The sequence below is a fragment of the Pantherophis guttatus genome, chromosome 4, assembly GCF_059756535.1.
Source record: "Pantherophis guttatus breed Tessera chromosome 4, ASM5975653v1, whole genome shotgun sequence".
NCBI classification, from domain to species: domain Eukaryota; kingdom Metazoa; phylum Chordata; class Lepidosauria; order Squamata; family Colubridae; genus Pantherophis; species Pantherophis guttatus.
Window position 1 is genome coordinate 66,179,742 of NC_142066.1, and position 16,375 is coordinate 66,196,116.

At 40.1% G+C, this 16,375-nt stretch overlaps 1 protein-coding gene across 4 annotated transcripts in view; it reads right to left on the reverse strand.

Annotated features, from left to right (window-relative positions):
- The window catches only part of PDCD6 (programmed cell death 6), a 96,592-nt gene extending 81,684 nt beyond the window's left edge, over nt 1–14,908 (reverse strand). For 2 of the 4 annotated variants that reach the window (XM_087892342.1, XM_060691792.2), the window contains exons 1-2: nt 14,502–14,701; nt 14,268–14,329 (exon numbers count right to left, since the gene is read on the reverse strand). In XM_087892342.1, the coding sequence (XP_087748468.1) occupies nt 14,268–14,329; nt 14,502–14,554 (115 nt within the window). In that variant the 5' untranslated portion in view covers nt 14,555–14,701. Of the gene's footprint in view, nt 1–14,267; nt 14,330–14,501 lie in introns of all 4 variants that reach the window. The other 2 variants (XM_034416397.3, XM_034416398.3) reach the window with 2 other exon arrangements.
- Between the last annotated feature and the right edge of the window lie 1,467 nt (nt 14,909–16,375).

Sequence of the window (16,375 nt, forward strand, 5' to 3'; positions counted from 1 at the left end):
TGACAAACAGCAACTCTGTGCTGCTTTTTGGAAAAAGCCCAGAAACTTGTGAATGAGATTTCATAGAACCAGGGCTGTAGAACATCTTAGCTTACCTAGGTAAAACCTGGCTAGAAAGAATATGCACATAAAAGCCTACGAAATATATATATATATATATATATATATATATATATATATATATATATATATATATATATATATAATTGATGAATTAATATAAACATAAGAAATTTGGGAAGAATGATGTAACAATCTAAATGAAAATATAAAGGTATGATAGAAATATGATATGAAAATGATGGAGGAGGGAGGAGAAGACACAAAATATGCACCCAGATGAAACACTGAATGATTAAGAATATATTGTTTTGTTTGAATGTTTGTTTAAAAAAAAAAACTTTTATTAAAGTTTAACTATTTATTAACTTTAAAAAAAAAAAGAATCAGAACCACCAGTTCGGGCGAACCAGTCCAAATTGACAGCAGCCCACGTCTGATCTTGACAGAATTGAACATTGGGTGCTATCTAACAAAATGAAGTTTAATAGTGAAAAAAGCAAGTTTCTACATTTAGGCAAGAAAAAACAAATGTACAAGTACATTAAAGGTAGAACCTCGCTCAATAGTAGTAACTGTGAGAGGGACCTTGGAGTCCTAGTGGACAATCACTTAAATACGAGCTAGCAGTGTGTTGCAGCTGCCAAAAAAGCCAACACAGTTCTAGACTGCATTAACCGAGGGATAGAATCAAGATCATGTGAAGTAATACCACTTTATAATGCCTTGATAAGACCACACTTGGAATACTGCATCCAGTTTTGGTCACCACAATGTAAAAAAGATGTTGAAACTCTAGGAATAGAATAGGGGTAAGGGTAGGGGTAGGGGTAGGGGTAAGGATAGGATAGGATAGGATAGGATAGGATAGGATAGGATAGGATAGGATAGGATAGAATAGAATAGAATAGAATAGAATAGAATAGAATAGAATAGAACAGAATTTTTATTGGCCAAGTGTAATTGGACACACAAGGAATTTGTCTTGGTGTATATGCTCTCAGTATACATAAAATAAAAGATACGTTCATCAAGAATCATAAGGTACAACACTTAATGATAGTCATAGATTACAAATAAGTAATCAGGAAACAATATAAATCGTAAGGATACCAGCAACAAGGTTACAGCCATACAGTCATTAGTTGAGAGGAGATGGGTGATGGGAATGATGAGAAGATTAATAGTAGTGCAGACTTAGTAAATAGTTTGACAGTGTTGAGGGAATTATTTGTTTAGCAGAGTGATGGCATTCAGGAAAAAACTGTTCTTGTGTCCTCTGTAGAATTCTTGTAATTCCTCTGTAGAACTGTATCAGCTGCTCCTTCGGCAGTTTGAGCTTTCTGACTTGGCACAGAAAGAACATTCTGTTTTGTGCTTTTTTGATGATGTTTTTGATGTTAGCTGTCCATTTTAGATCTTGCAATATGGTAGAACCTAGAAATTTGAAGGTCTCTACTGTTGATACTGTGTTGTCTAGTATTGTGAGAGGTGGAAGTATGGAAGGGTTTCTCCTAAAGTCTACCACGATTTCTACGGTTCTGTGTGTTTAGTTCCAGATTGTTCCGGTCGCACCAGATAGTGCAGATAAGAGCAACAAAGATGATTAGGGGACTGAAGGCTAAAACATATAAAGACCGATTGCTGGAATTGGGTATGTTTAGTTTAATGAAAAGGACTAGGGGGTGGCATGATAGCAGTGTTCCAATATCTCAGGGGTTGCCAGAAAGAAGAGGAAGTCAAGCTATTCTCCAAAGCACCTGAGCGCAGGACAAGAAACTAATGGAAACTAATCAAGGAGAGAAACAACCTAGAATTAAAAAGAAATTTCCTGACAATTAGAATTTGCCTCCAGAAGTTGTGAATGCTCCAACACTGGAAGTTTTTAGAAGAGATTGGACAACCATTTATCTGAAATGGTATTGAGTTTCTTGCCTGAGCCGGGGATTGGACTAGAAGACCTCCAAGGTCTCTTCCAACTCTGTTGCTCTATTCTATATAGTTGTTAAGTGAATCTGACTTCCCCATTGACTTTGCTTGGCACAAGTTTGCAAAACGTTATCACATGATCCCAGAGCACTGCAACTGTCATAAATGAGTCAGTTGCCAAGTGTCTGAATTTTGAATATGTGACCAATGGAAATATTGCAATGATTGTATAAGTGTGAAAAATGGTCTTACTTTTTTCCAGTGCTGTTGTAACTTTGAATGGTCACTAAATGAACTGTTCTATCCAGTCGCGTAGAACAGCTCTACGTAGAGCAGCCGCGCGAGCCGTCATGGGTGCACCTAGGTACACCCACATTACACCAATTCCTCGTGAGCTGCACTGGCTCCCTATTGGTCTCCGGTCACAATTCAAGGTGTTGGTTATTACCTTTAAAGCCCTACATGGCTCAGGGCCAGGTTATCTTCAAGACCGCCTTCTGCCACATAGTCTCCCAGAGACCAACAGAGTTGGTCTCCTCCGGGTCCCATCAGCTAAACAATGTCGGCTGGCAGGCCCGTGGGGGAGGGCCTTCTCTGTGGCTGCCCCAGGTCTCTGGAACCAGTTACCTCCTGAGGTCCGGACCATCCCCACCCTATTGGCCTTCCGAAAAGTGGTGAAGACCTGGCTTTTCTGGCAGGGCTGGGGCCGTTGATCTTGCTCTTGTGATCTGGTGAGATCCAGCCATGAATGGTGTGAATGAGTTTTTAATGTTTTTAATTTTTCAATGTCTTTTTTTATAATGATTTTTTAAATATATTGTGAGCCGCCCTGAGTCTTCGGAGAGGGGTGGCATATAAATTAAATTAATTAAATTAAATTAATTAAATTAAATTAATTAAATTAAATTCTAAGTCAAGGACTACCTGTACTTAGAATGTGTTTGGCCCAACTGCAGAAAAGTTGAGAACACTTTCTTAATAACAACTAAGTATTCTTTCTCCTTGGTGCTTTGGAGAGAGATACAAGTTGAAAGGCTATTTTGTCAGGGGTTACCTTGGATTGAATTTCTTGTGGGAAGCTGGCAGAAAGCTTCAAAAACTGCATCCCTCCTTCCCTTCCTCAAACTTCCGCCGGCTTCTTCATTTATTTTGTTTGTGGGAAGCTTGCAGGGAGAAAGGCAATGGAAGTTGTTGGGAAAAGAACGAAGGGGTGCAGGTCAGAAATGGTATGTAGAGATCCAGCAGTAGCTAGTACACTGAATCAGTCACAACTTTTCCAAATTTCATTTCCTCAAGAGTCAAGGATCTTGAATTTTAGACACATTCTGCAAGTTAGCTATTTGAGGTACCTTGGTTAAAAATGATTGCTCTATGATGTACTGATTGCTCTATGATGTAAAGGTCATGAAAATAAGAGTTTTAGTAGTAATTAATAGTTAGAATAAGGAAGAAGTTGGAACAGTATCAATTTCTTGCTGTTCATAAAAAAGAGACAGGTACCAAAAGGAAATACCATTTCCTTTTTGTATAACATATTTAAAGTTTTGAAGAAATGATAAAGTAAATTGATTTCAGTATCAACTCGTTTTTATTCCAATACTATTTTCTATAAATATAATTATGTTAAGAGATGGAACAGAAAGAATTAATGAAGCCTTTGAGATCTTGTTTTAGACCTCACTCTTCTATCAGGAAAACACTAGAAGGGTATTTATTTTCTTGGATGCAAATACATTAGATTTTTTGTTTTGTAATGACATCCTTTAACACCTCTACTACAATTTTGATTTTCCCACTACTTATTTTTCCTTTGCCTTGTAATATACATGAATCTCCCTCCTGCTAATTGCTGTATGTCTTTTAGTAGCTTGACCATATTACCTGATTTGGCTTCAAGAATCAAGTTATTCAGGCAATGGCAGTGGAGAAGATTATTTTTTTTTCAAGAGTACAACATTAGGTCAGTAAGTCATGTCTGTGAAATTTCTTATATACATTGTTTTAGAGGTGGGAAATAAATCATATGGTTTACATTACGAGAACATTATTGTCTCAATGCTCATTGTGGGGTGAGATAAGTGACTTAAAAAGGGAAATTAAATTTAAGTCTTGGGAAGGAAGAAGAACTCTGTATTACATTTTTATTAGTATTAATTATATCAATTTTGTCCTTGCAGCATAGCCCTCAGACCCCCATTCAAAGGCAAAAATAGTTTCGGCCTGGAAAAGGTTGTGCAGCCTGAATTTAGATTACAAGCATATAGTTTTCCCAAATCAAAGATCAAACTTGAGTGGAATGCTGATGGCCAAACTCCAAAAATGTGTAGATGGGTCCTAAGAAATAATCATTTCATTTCATTTATTTTTAAATAAGTAATTCAATATTAAAATAATTCAAACTAAATATAATTAATGCAATTATATTCTTGTGATATTTTGAATAATTTCTCTTTTCTATTATATTCTAAATTATACTTTGGTAAAACTTTGTAGTAGAGGATTTGAGGGACTGTATACAGCCTCAGGGCTTCAAACTGTGCATCTGTAAATCAATATTATTTCTTAGTTCACAATTTCAAACCAATTCCCCAAAATGAGAAAAAGGGAAAGAAACAGATGTGTTTTTCATAGGCTTTCCCTGAGATTTAATGTTTATTCTTTGTGACAGAAAAATCCACAATTTGGCTTCATTTTTCAGGAAGGATCTTTAGAACAAGGTGTGCTCTATAGAAACCTGGATAGAATACACATAATTTCCATGCCACAATTTGTATTAAAGGATCCCTGTTTTAGGAGGATTTAGGAGGACTTGAAAACGTCTAGTATCCTTCATTCTGTTCTTTAGCTACACTATTTGCATAAATAACAAAAAGTAGCACAGAAAACTGTTAGATGCTTGGCAATTCACAAGGATCTACAGTAAATCCTAGCCTTTCTAGCTGTAACTTATTTTCTAAACCAGGTGTTGGCAACCCGCGGCTCCCAAGCCACATGTGGCTCTTTCATCCCTCTGCTGTAGTTCCCTGTTGCCCTATCGCGGCAGATGGATGAAAGAGCTGTTGCCCTGTCGCCTTAGTGCGGGAGTGAAGAACCCCTGTATTTACCTTTGTGTGGCAACAGGATTCGACCTTCATTGTGGTACATTTTCTGCTACCGCCAGCAAAGAGAGCTGGAAGAGAATGGCGGGGGCAGATCTTGCATGATGGGGGCCATCCTCCAAGCTTGGCCTTCCTCCTCCCTTGTTGGGGGGGCCAAGAGAAAGGGGGCAGTGTGGGGAAGCGCTCCCCTCCCCCAGCTGAGTGCTGAGCACAAAAGCCCAGTGGGAGGGGGACAGCTGGCCCAGCAGATGCACCCCCATTGGCGAGTCGGATGGTGGAGAGGCCTGGCCTGGCTCTCACAGCAGGACACTGTTCAGCACCTCCAGACATGAGCTGCCACCTTTGAAATGTGCCGTGCCTTTGAGAAACCTGAGTAGTGATGGCTGGGGCTGTGGAGACATCAGGGCGTGGAGAGTTGCGGGCCAAGCACTAGAGGCCAGAAAGCATGCTCCGATGTCGCCCCAACACGCATTTCCAGTGCGTTCTCCTCTGTCCCGAAGTGAGACTGACAGGGGGGGAAGGGAGCAGGGGAAGGGTAGGGGGACTTCTAAGAGGAGAAACCCCCCAGCTGGATTTCCTGTTATGATGGGGAAGACCCAATAAAAATCCAATTTCCCCCAATAAATGGAAAATAAAGGCCTGATGGTCCAGAGACCAAAAAGCAGGGTGGGGTCTGTTTGTCGGAGGATCAGAGATAAAATCAGTTGAAATCTGGGTGGGAGGCTATTCAGAGAGGGATCTGCCTGGGTCTCTTCTTCCCTCCCCCTTGGATTCCCCCCTCCCACTTTCTTCCCTAGCCTCGTTTTAAGGGGAGGTGGAAGCAAGGTGAGACAATAGTATCTAAAAGGCTGTGAGAGGGGAGCAGACAGAAAACCCCCTCCATGGTATCAACCGGCTCTTTGCCTCCCCACCAGCTTCGGAGCATTTTCTGTGGGAAAGCGAAGGGTCTTGGTTGGCGGCAACGGGCATAAAACACAGTAGCTCCAGACCTCACCAAGTTCTCAGACTGGTAGCCCCCCGACTCTCTGCCTTCCTCTCTCTGCTCCCCCAAGTCCAGAGGGAACTCCCCTCTGGATTTCCTGGTTCATGTTTCTGAATCCTTTTTTTCAGGGTGGAGAGAGGAGAGACACTCTGCAAAATGTGTGTTTAAATCTCATGCTGGTGCAAAGTCCTGATTAGTAAAGACGGGGATGGGGAAAAGATGTCATTCCTTTCCCAGGGAAAATGGAATAAAAATAGGTGTATGTGTGTAAGTAACAGCCCAGGATAGCTTCAGCCACAAACAACAGCTGCTGTTATTTTTGCTGAGAGCCTCTAAGCTACACAGCATTCTTTAATAAATACTAATAATAACAAACCATAATATACAGGATTAAAGGAAGGAAGGTGAAATCAGAGAGGGGGGAAAGGAGGGAGGGATGGAGGAAGGGTGGGAGAGAGGAAGGTGAAATCAGGACCTCATCTCCGCCCTGAGACAGTGGCCCATTCCACATTCTGGACAACACAGCTACTGTTACCAAGTTCGAGTGGGGCAGGTTCGCATTGTGGCTGTGTGTCATAATGGGCTCCAGGAGGAGGAAGGAACCCATCTCTCCCATTGTGAAGCATGCTAAATTTCACTGTGCTGTGCAAGGTGCTACGAGAGCCATGGGCAGGCCATAGAGGTGACTACAGCAGCAGCCGCTTCTCTCCCCAGCAGAGGGATGAATGGAGTGAGCCATAGCAGAGGGTTAAAAGAGCTAAATGCGGCTCCGGAGCCATTGGTTGCTGACCCCTGCCTTTGTTCATACAACACATAAAACTCCAAAGTAGCTCACCAGTGCACTTCCATGTACAAACCCAGTATATACACATTTCAGAACATTTTATTGCATGTAAACAACTTGATGAACATGTACGTGATGTTCTACAAACAATTAACTCTTTATTATATGCCCAAAAAGCAGACCAGAAGCCAACATGGGTAGGTAATCAAAAGCCAACTTGGATTTGTCAAAAACAGATCATGCCAAACCAATCTTATTTCATTATTTGATAAAATGATTAAATTAGTGGATCAGTGAAATGCTGTTAGATATAGTATACTTAGATTTCAGTAAGGCATTTGACAAAGTTGACCATAACCTACTTCTTGGTAAGCTAGAAAAATGTAGGATAGACAATATCACTACCCGATGGGATTTGTAAGTGGCTGACAAACCATAGTCAGCATGTAGCCCTCAACAGAACTACATCCACATAGAGGGAAGTAGGTAGTGAGGTACCCCAAGGTTCTGTTTTAAACCCAATACTCTTCAATAAATGATCTAGATGAGGAAATAGAAGGGAAACTTGCAAATTTGCAGGTGATGCTAATTTAGCAGGAATAGCCAACACCCAAAAGATACAGGAGGATCTTGACGCTATCTAACAAAATGAAATTCAATGTCGGTAAAAGTAAGGTTCTACGCTTAAGCAAGAAAAACCAACTGTACAAGTAACAGACTAGGCCAAGCTTGGGTCAATGCCAGTAATTGAGAGAGGGATCTTGGAAACCAAGTGGACAATCACTTAAATATGAGCCAACCATTTGCAGCAGCAGCCAAAAAAGCCAATGCAATCCTAGGCTGCATTCATAGAGGGATAGAATCAAGATCACATGAAGTATTAGTATTGCTTTATGACCATACTTGGAATATTGCATCTGGTTTTGATCACAACAATACAAAAAAGATGTTGAGACTCTGGAAAGAGTACAGAGAAGAACAACAAAGATTCAGGAGCCAGAGACTAAAACATATAAAGAACGGTTGCAGGAATTGGGTATATCACGGAACTAAATATTTTATTTAATTTCATCTGGTCAATTTACAAATATTCTCCCTTTTATCAAAAGATATATTACTATTGTGGAAATAAAAATTATTTTTCAGATCCTGAAATTCTAATAGATTAGATTCCTAATGAAACAAATTCAACATTATTTACTTTCTGAACATCAGGAAAAACTGGATCTGTGATTTGTAATTTGGCTTTTGCTTAGCAATTCCTCTTTCTCTTTTAGCACAACTTCAATGTGTAAATATTATTTAATATTGTCAAAGAAGAAATAAATTAAGAAAACATGCATATTCAACATTCCAAATATTTTTTTAACACAGAGATCTTCCCTTCCTATTCTTTAGGCTCAATTGTGCATTATCTGAATCCTATGACTTCACATTTGCTGTGATTCTAAACCATGTGGGGGTGTTTTTCTTTGTTTTCTTTGTTTGTTGTGAGCATAATGTATATAGCAATGGAATCCAAAGGTGGTTCCAGCTATGATTCAAAAAGCAGTAGCAGTGAGTATTTTTGTTATCTCCTAGACCACTGTTGGCTAATCTTTTTGACACCGAGTGCTGAAACGGGAGCGCGCAAACATTTTCGGCAGAGTACTAAAGTGCGCGTGTGCAAGCGCCGGAAACCAGAAAAGCAGGGGATCTTCTGGTTTCCGGTGCACACATGCACACAAAGACCAGCTATCCAGCGGGCATGTGCCGGCCTCGCTTGGCTTTTTGGGGTACTCCCCCCCATGCCCGCCCCCCCTCGGGTTGGCAGAACATCCCCACCGAGAACCCAGTTCTACAGCTCCAGACAAGGAGAGGAAGCCAGAGCTCCTTCCCGGCCTTGGAGGTAAGGGGCATTGGCGTTCCTGGGACTTGGGTTGGGAGGCCAGCAGGTGGGAGAGCTTCACTCCAACTCTGCCTGGGATGAAGTGCCTCCCCAGCCCACCACCGAGAACAAGCCAGTGCAATCCCCCACCCTTCCTGATCGCTTCTCGGCCGGCGCGCCTCTTAGCCCTTGGCAGCATCTTCATGCTGCGCTCTCCTCTGGCCCACCTGGGGCAGCGTGGCTCCTCTGTTTCCTCCATCCCGGCCGGAAATGGCAGCATGAGAACCGCTGCCCCTCTTGGAGCGGCAGGAGCAGAAACCAGGGCGGCTGGCCACCCAACTATCATACCATGCCCCACTGCCCCGGGCAGTCGTGCAGCAGTGCTGCGGGCTGGAGGGTTGGTGCCACACAAGAAGCCCGCTTGGTCGGGGAGGAAGGGAAGCCCCAGTCCGCCTGTCCTGGCTGGCAGCTCTGCTCCCCTTGTTCTTGCTGCCCTTGTGGATTCCGGAACCCGCATGTGCACTGGCCACCTGGTCTTCACGCACACATACCAGAAACTGAAAGAGCAGCCGCCCAGTGCTCATGCGCATGCTGGGAAGATGATCTTCCGGTTTCTGGTGCTCCCACACGCATGAAGACCAGCTGGCCAACACGCCAGAACCCGGAAAAGCAACGGGTAACAGCTCCATGTGCCCAGAGAAATGGCTCTGTGTGCCACTTCCGGCACACGTGCCATAGTTTCACCATCAGTCCTAGACCTAGGCTGTAGAAGCAGATAAGTCAGATTTCAAATTTCAAATTTCTTTGAAGATATTTTGTATTGAACTGAGTAGCCAAACTACTTACTGGTAACCTGTCTCATCAGTACCTGTTCAAGTTACACTCCACAATATGTATCCTGAGGTAACAGGAGCAAAACTATATGAAGAAAAAATATTTTAATGGAAAGCACAGTCTTCATTTTCCTTACAGCCTACTGTTCCCCCCCTTCAACTTTCCAGGAATGGTTTCCTCACAATCATGCAAATCATGGTATAACATGATGATGTAGTCCTCCCACTCCCACTAGATGGGAATTCTCTTTCTTTTGGTTTTACACACTTCAATTAAATCAGATGTAGGAAATCCCCTAAATCTGATTTTTTAAAAATATACCCTTATTTTCCAAGTATTTATCCAATTTCATAAGTAAAATCATTCCTTTTGAATGTTTTAATATTTCTATTATTCATTTTTTCCTCATATACCTGTAGTTTTTTGTAATAAGTTTAATCGTTGCTTTATATCCTCTAAATTATAGATGTTGATGTTGATCTATATATATGCATCAATAGAAAACAACATATTCAATGGAGATCAGCAAAATGGACCCCAATATTTTTAATAATCAACTGAACTCTGTCTTCTTGTTACTTAAGCCCATATTCCTTGACCTGCCCTTTGTAATGACAAAGGGCCGGTCATGGAATAATGTAGTTTCCTTTCATGTTACTGCAGAATGCTACCCATTCTGTCCATGCGTGGTTCTGTCTTCTCAAAATTAAATATTCCTGATTACTTCCATCTTCCTCTATAATTTCTAGTCATCAATCACTTTTAATTTTTCTGCACTGGTTTGTCCAGATTACCCTAATTATTCACATATGGTTAGTATGTTGGATACAATGCTGAAAGTAATGTTGGCCAACAAAAAAGAAATTAAAACTGTTGCTTTTTTTGTAGTCATGTTACACACTGAATATTAATTAGTCTACAGTATTCTAAATGGAGATGAATAATGCTATTTCCATTAATCACATGAGACACTACGTATGAGCATGACAAGACATTTCATCAGCATTTATTGAAGGTATGAATATCCAAAATTGGCAATAGGTTGGACAGAGCACTGCAATACAAGCTTCATCCCATATATAAAAGGACATTGAATGATAGTTTCCATTTCTGACACAAAATTAAAAAGAATTGCAATTTTTAGATATAATAGAATAAACAAGTATATCCTTTTCCTAAACCTCAGTGTAGACCAGGGATGTCAAACTCAAGGCCCAGGGGCTGGGTCTGGCCCACAGGGTGCTTAGATCTGGCCGCGGGATCACCCTGGAAACAGTAAAGGACCAGCCCATGGTGCCTCTGCCAGCGAAAATGGATCTCCATTTTCGTTGGCAGAGGGTTGTAAGAGGCTGTCACAGCCGAAAATGGAGCTCAGGAACCCGTTTTCTCTGGCAGAGCACTCAGGCTACCACAGGCGCCCTCGACATGATGTCGAGCTGGCCACACTCACCACGGCCCCCTGAAGTCAAACACAACCCTGATGCAGCTCTCAATGAAATCAAGTTTAACACCCCTGGTGTACACAAATATATTGCAATTACAGTTGCAAGAAAAAGTATGTGAACCCCTTGGGATTATGTGGAGTTTTGCATGAATTGGTCATAAAATGTGCTCTGAACTTCATCTAAATCACAACAATAGAAAAACACAGTCTGCTTAAAATAATACTACACAAACATTAGATGTTGCCATGGTTTAATTGAACATAACATGTAAACATTCACAGTGCAGAGAGGAAAAAGTATGTGAGCCCCTAGCCTAATGACTTCTCCAAGAGCTAACTGGAGCCAGGAGTGAGTCAATCTTGACTCCAATCAGTGTGATGATATTGGATGTGTTACTGACAGCTGTACTGCCCTTTAAAAACACACACCTGTTTTGGGTTTACTGGTTTCAAGAAGCACTGTCTGATGTGAACCATGCCTAGCAGAAAAGAGCTCTCAGAAGACCTACGATCAAGAATTGTTGACTTGCATGAAGCTGGAAAGGGTTACAAAAGTATCTCCAAAAGCCTTGATGTTCATGTGTCCACGATAAGACAGACTGTTTACAAATGGAGAAAGTTTAGCACTGTTGCTATTCTCCCTAGGCTTGGTTGTCCGGTAAAAATGACTGTAAGAGCACAGCGCAGAATGCTTCATGAGGTAAAGAAGAATCCTAGAGTGTCAGCTAAAGACCTACAGAAATCTCTGGCACATGCTAACATTTTTGTTGACACATCTACAATAAGCAAAACGTTAAACAAGAATGGAGTACATGGGAGGACACCACGGAGGAAGCCATTGCTGTCCAAAAAAAATATTGCAGCACGTTTGAAGTTTGCAAACAAGCACCTGGATGTTCCACAGCACTACTGGCAAAATATACTGTGGACAGATGAAACCAAAATTGAGTTGCTTGGGAAGAACACACAACACTATGTATGGAGAAAAAAAGGCACAGCACACCAACATCAAAACCTCATCCCCACTGTAAAACATGGCGGAGGGAGAATCATGGTTTGGGGCTGCTTTGCTGCCTCAGGGCCTGGACGGATTGTTGTCATTGATGGGAAAATGAATTCCAGAGTTTATCAAGACATTTTGCAGGAAAACGTATGCCATCTGTCCGCCAACTGAAGCTCCGCAGAGGATGGGTGATGCAACAGGACAATGACCCAAAGCATACAAGTAATTCAACAAAAAAATGGCTTCAACAGCACAGAATACGCCTTCTGGAGTGGCCCAGTCAGAGTCCTAACTTCAACCCGATTGAAATGCTGTGGAATGACCTTAAGAGAGCGATTCACACCAGACATTCCAAGAATATTGCTACACTGAAACAGTTTTCTGAAGAGGAGTGGTCCAAAATTACTCCAGGTCGTTGTGCAGGTCTGATCTGCAACTACAGGAAACGTTTGGTTGAGGTTATTGCTGCCAAAGGAGGGTCAACTAGTTATTAAGTCCAAAGGTTCACATACTTTTTCCTCCCTGCACTGTGAATGTTTACATGTTATGTTCAATTAAACCATGGCAACATCTAATGTTTGTGTAGTATTATTTTAAGCAGACTGTGTTTTTCTATTGTTGTGATTTAGATGAAGTTCAGAGCACATTTTATGACCAATTCATGCAAAATTCCACATAATCCCAAGGGGTTCACATACTTTTTCTTGCAACTGTATATCTCAAGTTTGTTGATTGTATGGAAACAGAAACCTGGACAATAAAAAAATCCTCTTAAGACATTGGGAACTAAACAAAAAAAAAAAAGGATTAATAAACTTAAAATGTGATCTGGCGGAAGAATCTCATTGCCCGAGTCCATGACCTTTTCAACAGTACTTTCTGATGTCAGTCATAATAAATACTGTTATAACTTTCAAGATGCTATACTAATTCTTAAAATTCTTATATTGTGAAACATGATTTGAGCAAACACAAAGTAAAGCTGTTTCTTCCACTTATTTCAGTTCATTATCACAAACTTTCTGTAATCTTTTCTTTAAAGATGTTACAAAATCTTTTCTTTACATGATTCACCACAAACTAAAAACTACATTATTTCAAAATTGTCTTCATGCTGTATTATTGGAATACAACAAAGAAAATATTTCTGCATTTGTTATATATAACTGGAAAATAATATTCAGGTATTTTTTTATAATAAATCTCTTCTTTAATCAAATTATCAAAGAATGTCATAGTAAAATCCTTCAGCAGTTAAAACAAATTTTAAAAACCCTCCTATAAAACTTTATTATATTTAGTGGCACCAGCTTTGAAACAACCTTTCACAAGTTTGTATATTTCTTTATACTCAATTGCTTCACTGTTCTTTAAAATTAATCAATCACTAGGATTTTCATCCTTTTTGTGATTAACTATTAACTGTTTTGTTTCAACTAAATATTCTGAATTGTCTTAGTTGTCACACATATCTCCATTTGAAGGCTACCATAGGCAAAAAGTCTTTTAATTTAAAAAGGTAAACTATCCCAGAAGCTGAATGACGCCTGGTGACTACTTGGACATGCTCATAAAATTTTCTTAGCTGTAACAAGAAAATTGCCATTGCCTTCCTATGGAATGTTCTTTTGAAGTTTTTATTTAATCTTTGGAATTTCTGGTGACTCCTCTTTAGGAAATAACCAAACCTGCCCTCTTTAGCTATTTGAGAGCAGTAGGTTGTGCTCTTTCCTCTCAAAAATCTCTAGACAATTTGCAATAGAAATAATAAAAGATTGAATTTTGTCTCCATATTTTCCTAGAAAAATAATTTAGCGTGATATCATTCTAATCAAAATTTATAACTATAAGTAGAAAACCAAAAGGGTGTAATTAATTTATAAATGAGCTACACTGAATTTTAGTTTTAGAATCCCAGTGTCATTACATAAAGGATATTTTTCTAGGAATTGATTAATCAGGTTCCAGTTGCTATCACTGAATTTAATTAATTTATATTCCCGGGTTTTGATTATTCATATTGCACTAAGAAAATATTCCTGTTATACAACATCACAGAGGAGAGGGAGAGATAATGTGCTCTCCAGAAACATTAAAGCACCGAGTAACAAACTACGTTTGAATTTAGCAAGGTACACGAATTCAACAACTGGGTTAACCAAACGCAGTATAGTTAAATGAAACATTAAAAAACGGAGTTGTGTAAACGCAACCGGCGTTCTTATCACCAGAGCAGCACTTCTAGGGAGTAAAGAGGACATCCTACCATTTGAAAGTGCTTGTTGGAGCTCGGTGTCGGAGATGATACCGCTACGGTCTTTATCAACCCTGAAATTAAGCACAAGAAAATGTTCCAATTACGACGCGGGCCAAGAACAGGAGCAAAGAAGACTCAAATCAAGAATTCCCGGCGCAAAAGGAGGGAGGCGAGGGCGCATTCCACGATCCAGCTTTATCGCTCCTCTTCCTGAGAGAAAAAGAGAAACTTCACACGACTCACCTTTGGAAGACTCCCCACAAGAAGCTCGGGTCAGGCATGCCTGTAGACGCCATGCCGCATCAGACTAGCTGCGAAAAAAAGAAAATCAACCCCACCCCTTCTCGTTAAGGAAGAGGCCTTCTCAAAACCAGTTCCGGGTTTCAGTCCGAGCTTCGGTGGGAAAAGAGGAACCAGCCACCTCTGCTTCTCTGACACGAATTATGACGCACCCAATTCGGCAGGCGGAATTCTGAGAAGGGGCTGGACTAAAAGGTTTTGAAGCCGATTTCTTCTGCGTTTTTTGTGCTTGAAGGTGTTGTCTAAATCCATCCAAGCGTGACTGGAAAAAAAACATGGGCTTGGCCTAAGTATGTTTGTGTGAGCCAATTCCCCTAACATATGGTTACTACCCAGTTAAATCTAACTATGCACATAATGGAATATTTGTCAAACGGTGTGATTACTTCATCATTTCGGGCAGTGATTCAAACTTGACAGCTTTAAGATGTGTGGACTTCAAACTTCCAGATTTCCCCAGCCAATCAGTTTAATTTTGCCAAGCTTGAGACACAGGGTTATGGAAGTCCTCGGAGGTATTAGAGCTGGTTTATAGATACCAGGACCACCAATAGAAGGCAATAAAGGATTTTTCTGCTTTGCTGCCAAGTGGTGTTACCTGGATTGCAGCCCAAATTTGGGGGCCCAAGCAAAGACTCATTGCTGCCTTTGATGAATTAAATCATATGGTTTGATTTGGCTTAATAAGATATGCAAATAGTTTTGATGAATCACATTCATTTTCACTGGCTGTGTTAGCATGACACTCAAGATTAAAATATAGTTGGCAAATTCACTATTTGCATGAATGTAGCCAGTGATATATGCAAATCTAACCATTGATTCGAGGAATGAAGGAATCCTACAAAGCACATATGAAGACACAACACACTAAACTGGTATATGATTTTTTTTTTTTTTGTATGATCTAGCATAGGTGTATGCAACCTTTTTCACTTGCCTTGGCCACACTGAGTAAAGAGGAATTGTTGCATATAAAATATGTAGTTAATGTATACAAATAACAAATTTTATTTTTTAATATTTTTTATTAGAGTTTTGTGGAGTCACAGAACTAGCTGCCCAGGGCCACATGTGGCCTTGGATTGGACATGGCTGATTTAGACGGTACAGTTTATTCACTTAACTATTCAACAAATCATACCTCAGCATGTTATGTACATTTAGCCATCACTATTAACATTTTGATAGGAACCCTTGCTATGTGAACTGATTGAAACACCTACACTCATGCACTCCAAGTTTAAATTCATACACTAGTCCACAGTTCACTTAACAAACCACTTGTGGGTTTTGCATAACACACCATCATACATGTATTCTCTGCCTAGTTTTGCACTAACAATAAACTACGAACAAGTCAAACACATTTTAATTTAGCATGTTGTGGGAGTGCAGACACATCTACCATAATTTCTTTTCCTTGTTTCTGCCTCTGTCTCTTCCTACATTCTCCCTGAAATTGTTCTTCATTCAAGAAGTTAACAATACTTTTTCTTTCTCAGCGTGCTTCTAAAAAAAATAAGGTGTGCTGTCATACAGCTTGAGTGTATATGAAGGATTTAGGCGGGATAGTCTGTTTTCCATCTTTTCATGGTTTTTTCTTTACCATATACACAAGATGAAATATTCATCCAATGAGTGTTTACACAACTTGCTAATCATAATTTATCAATAAGCAAACCAGTTTCATATGCTTTTCTGACTCCAGTTAATGCTTATTCTTTAGAAATATTTTTGATTCTCCTCACTGAAACTAACAAAATATGTCTAGTAGAAAATGTTTTAATGTATTAGTAATGTTAATATTATATTAA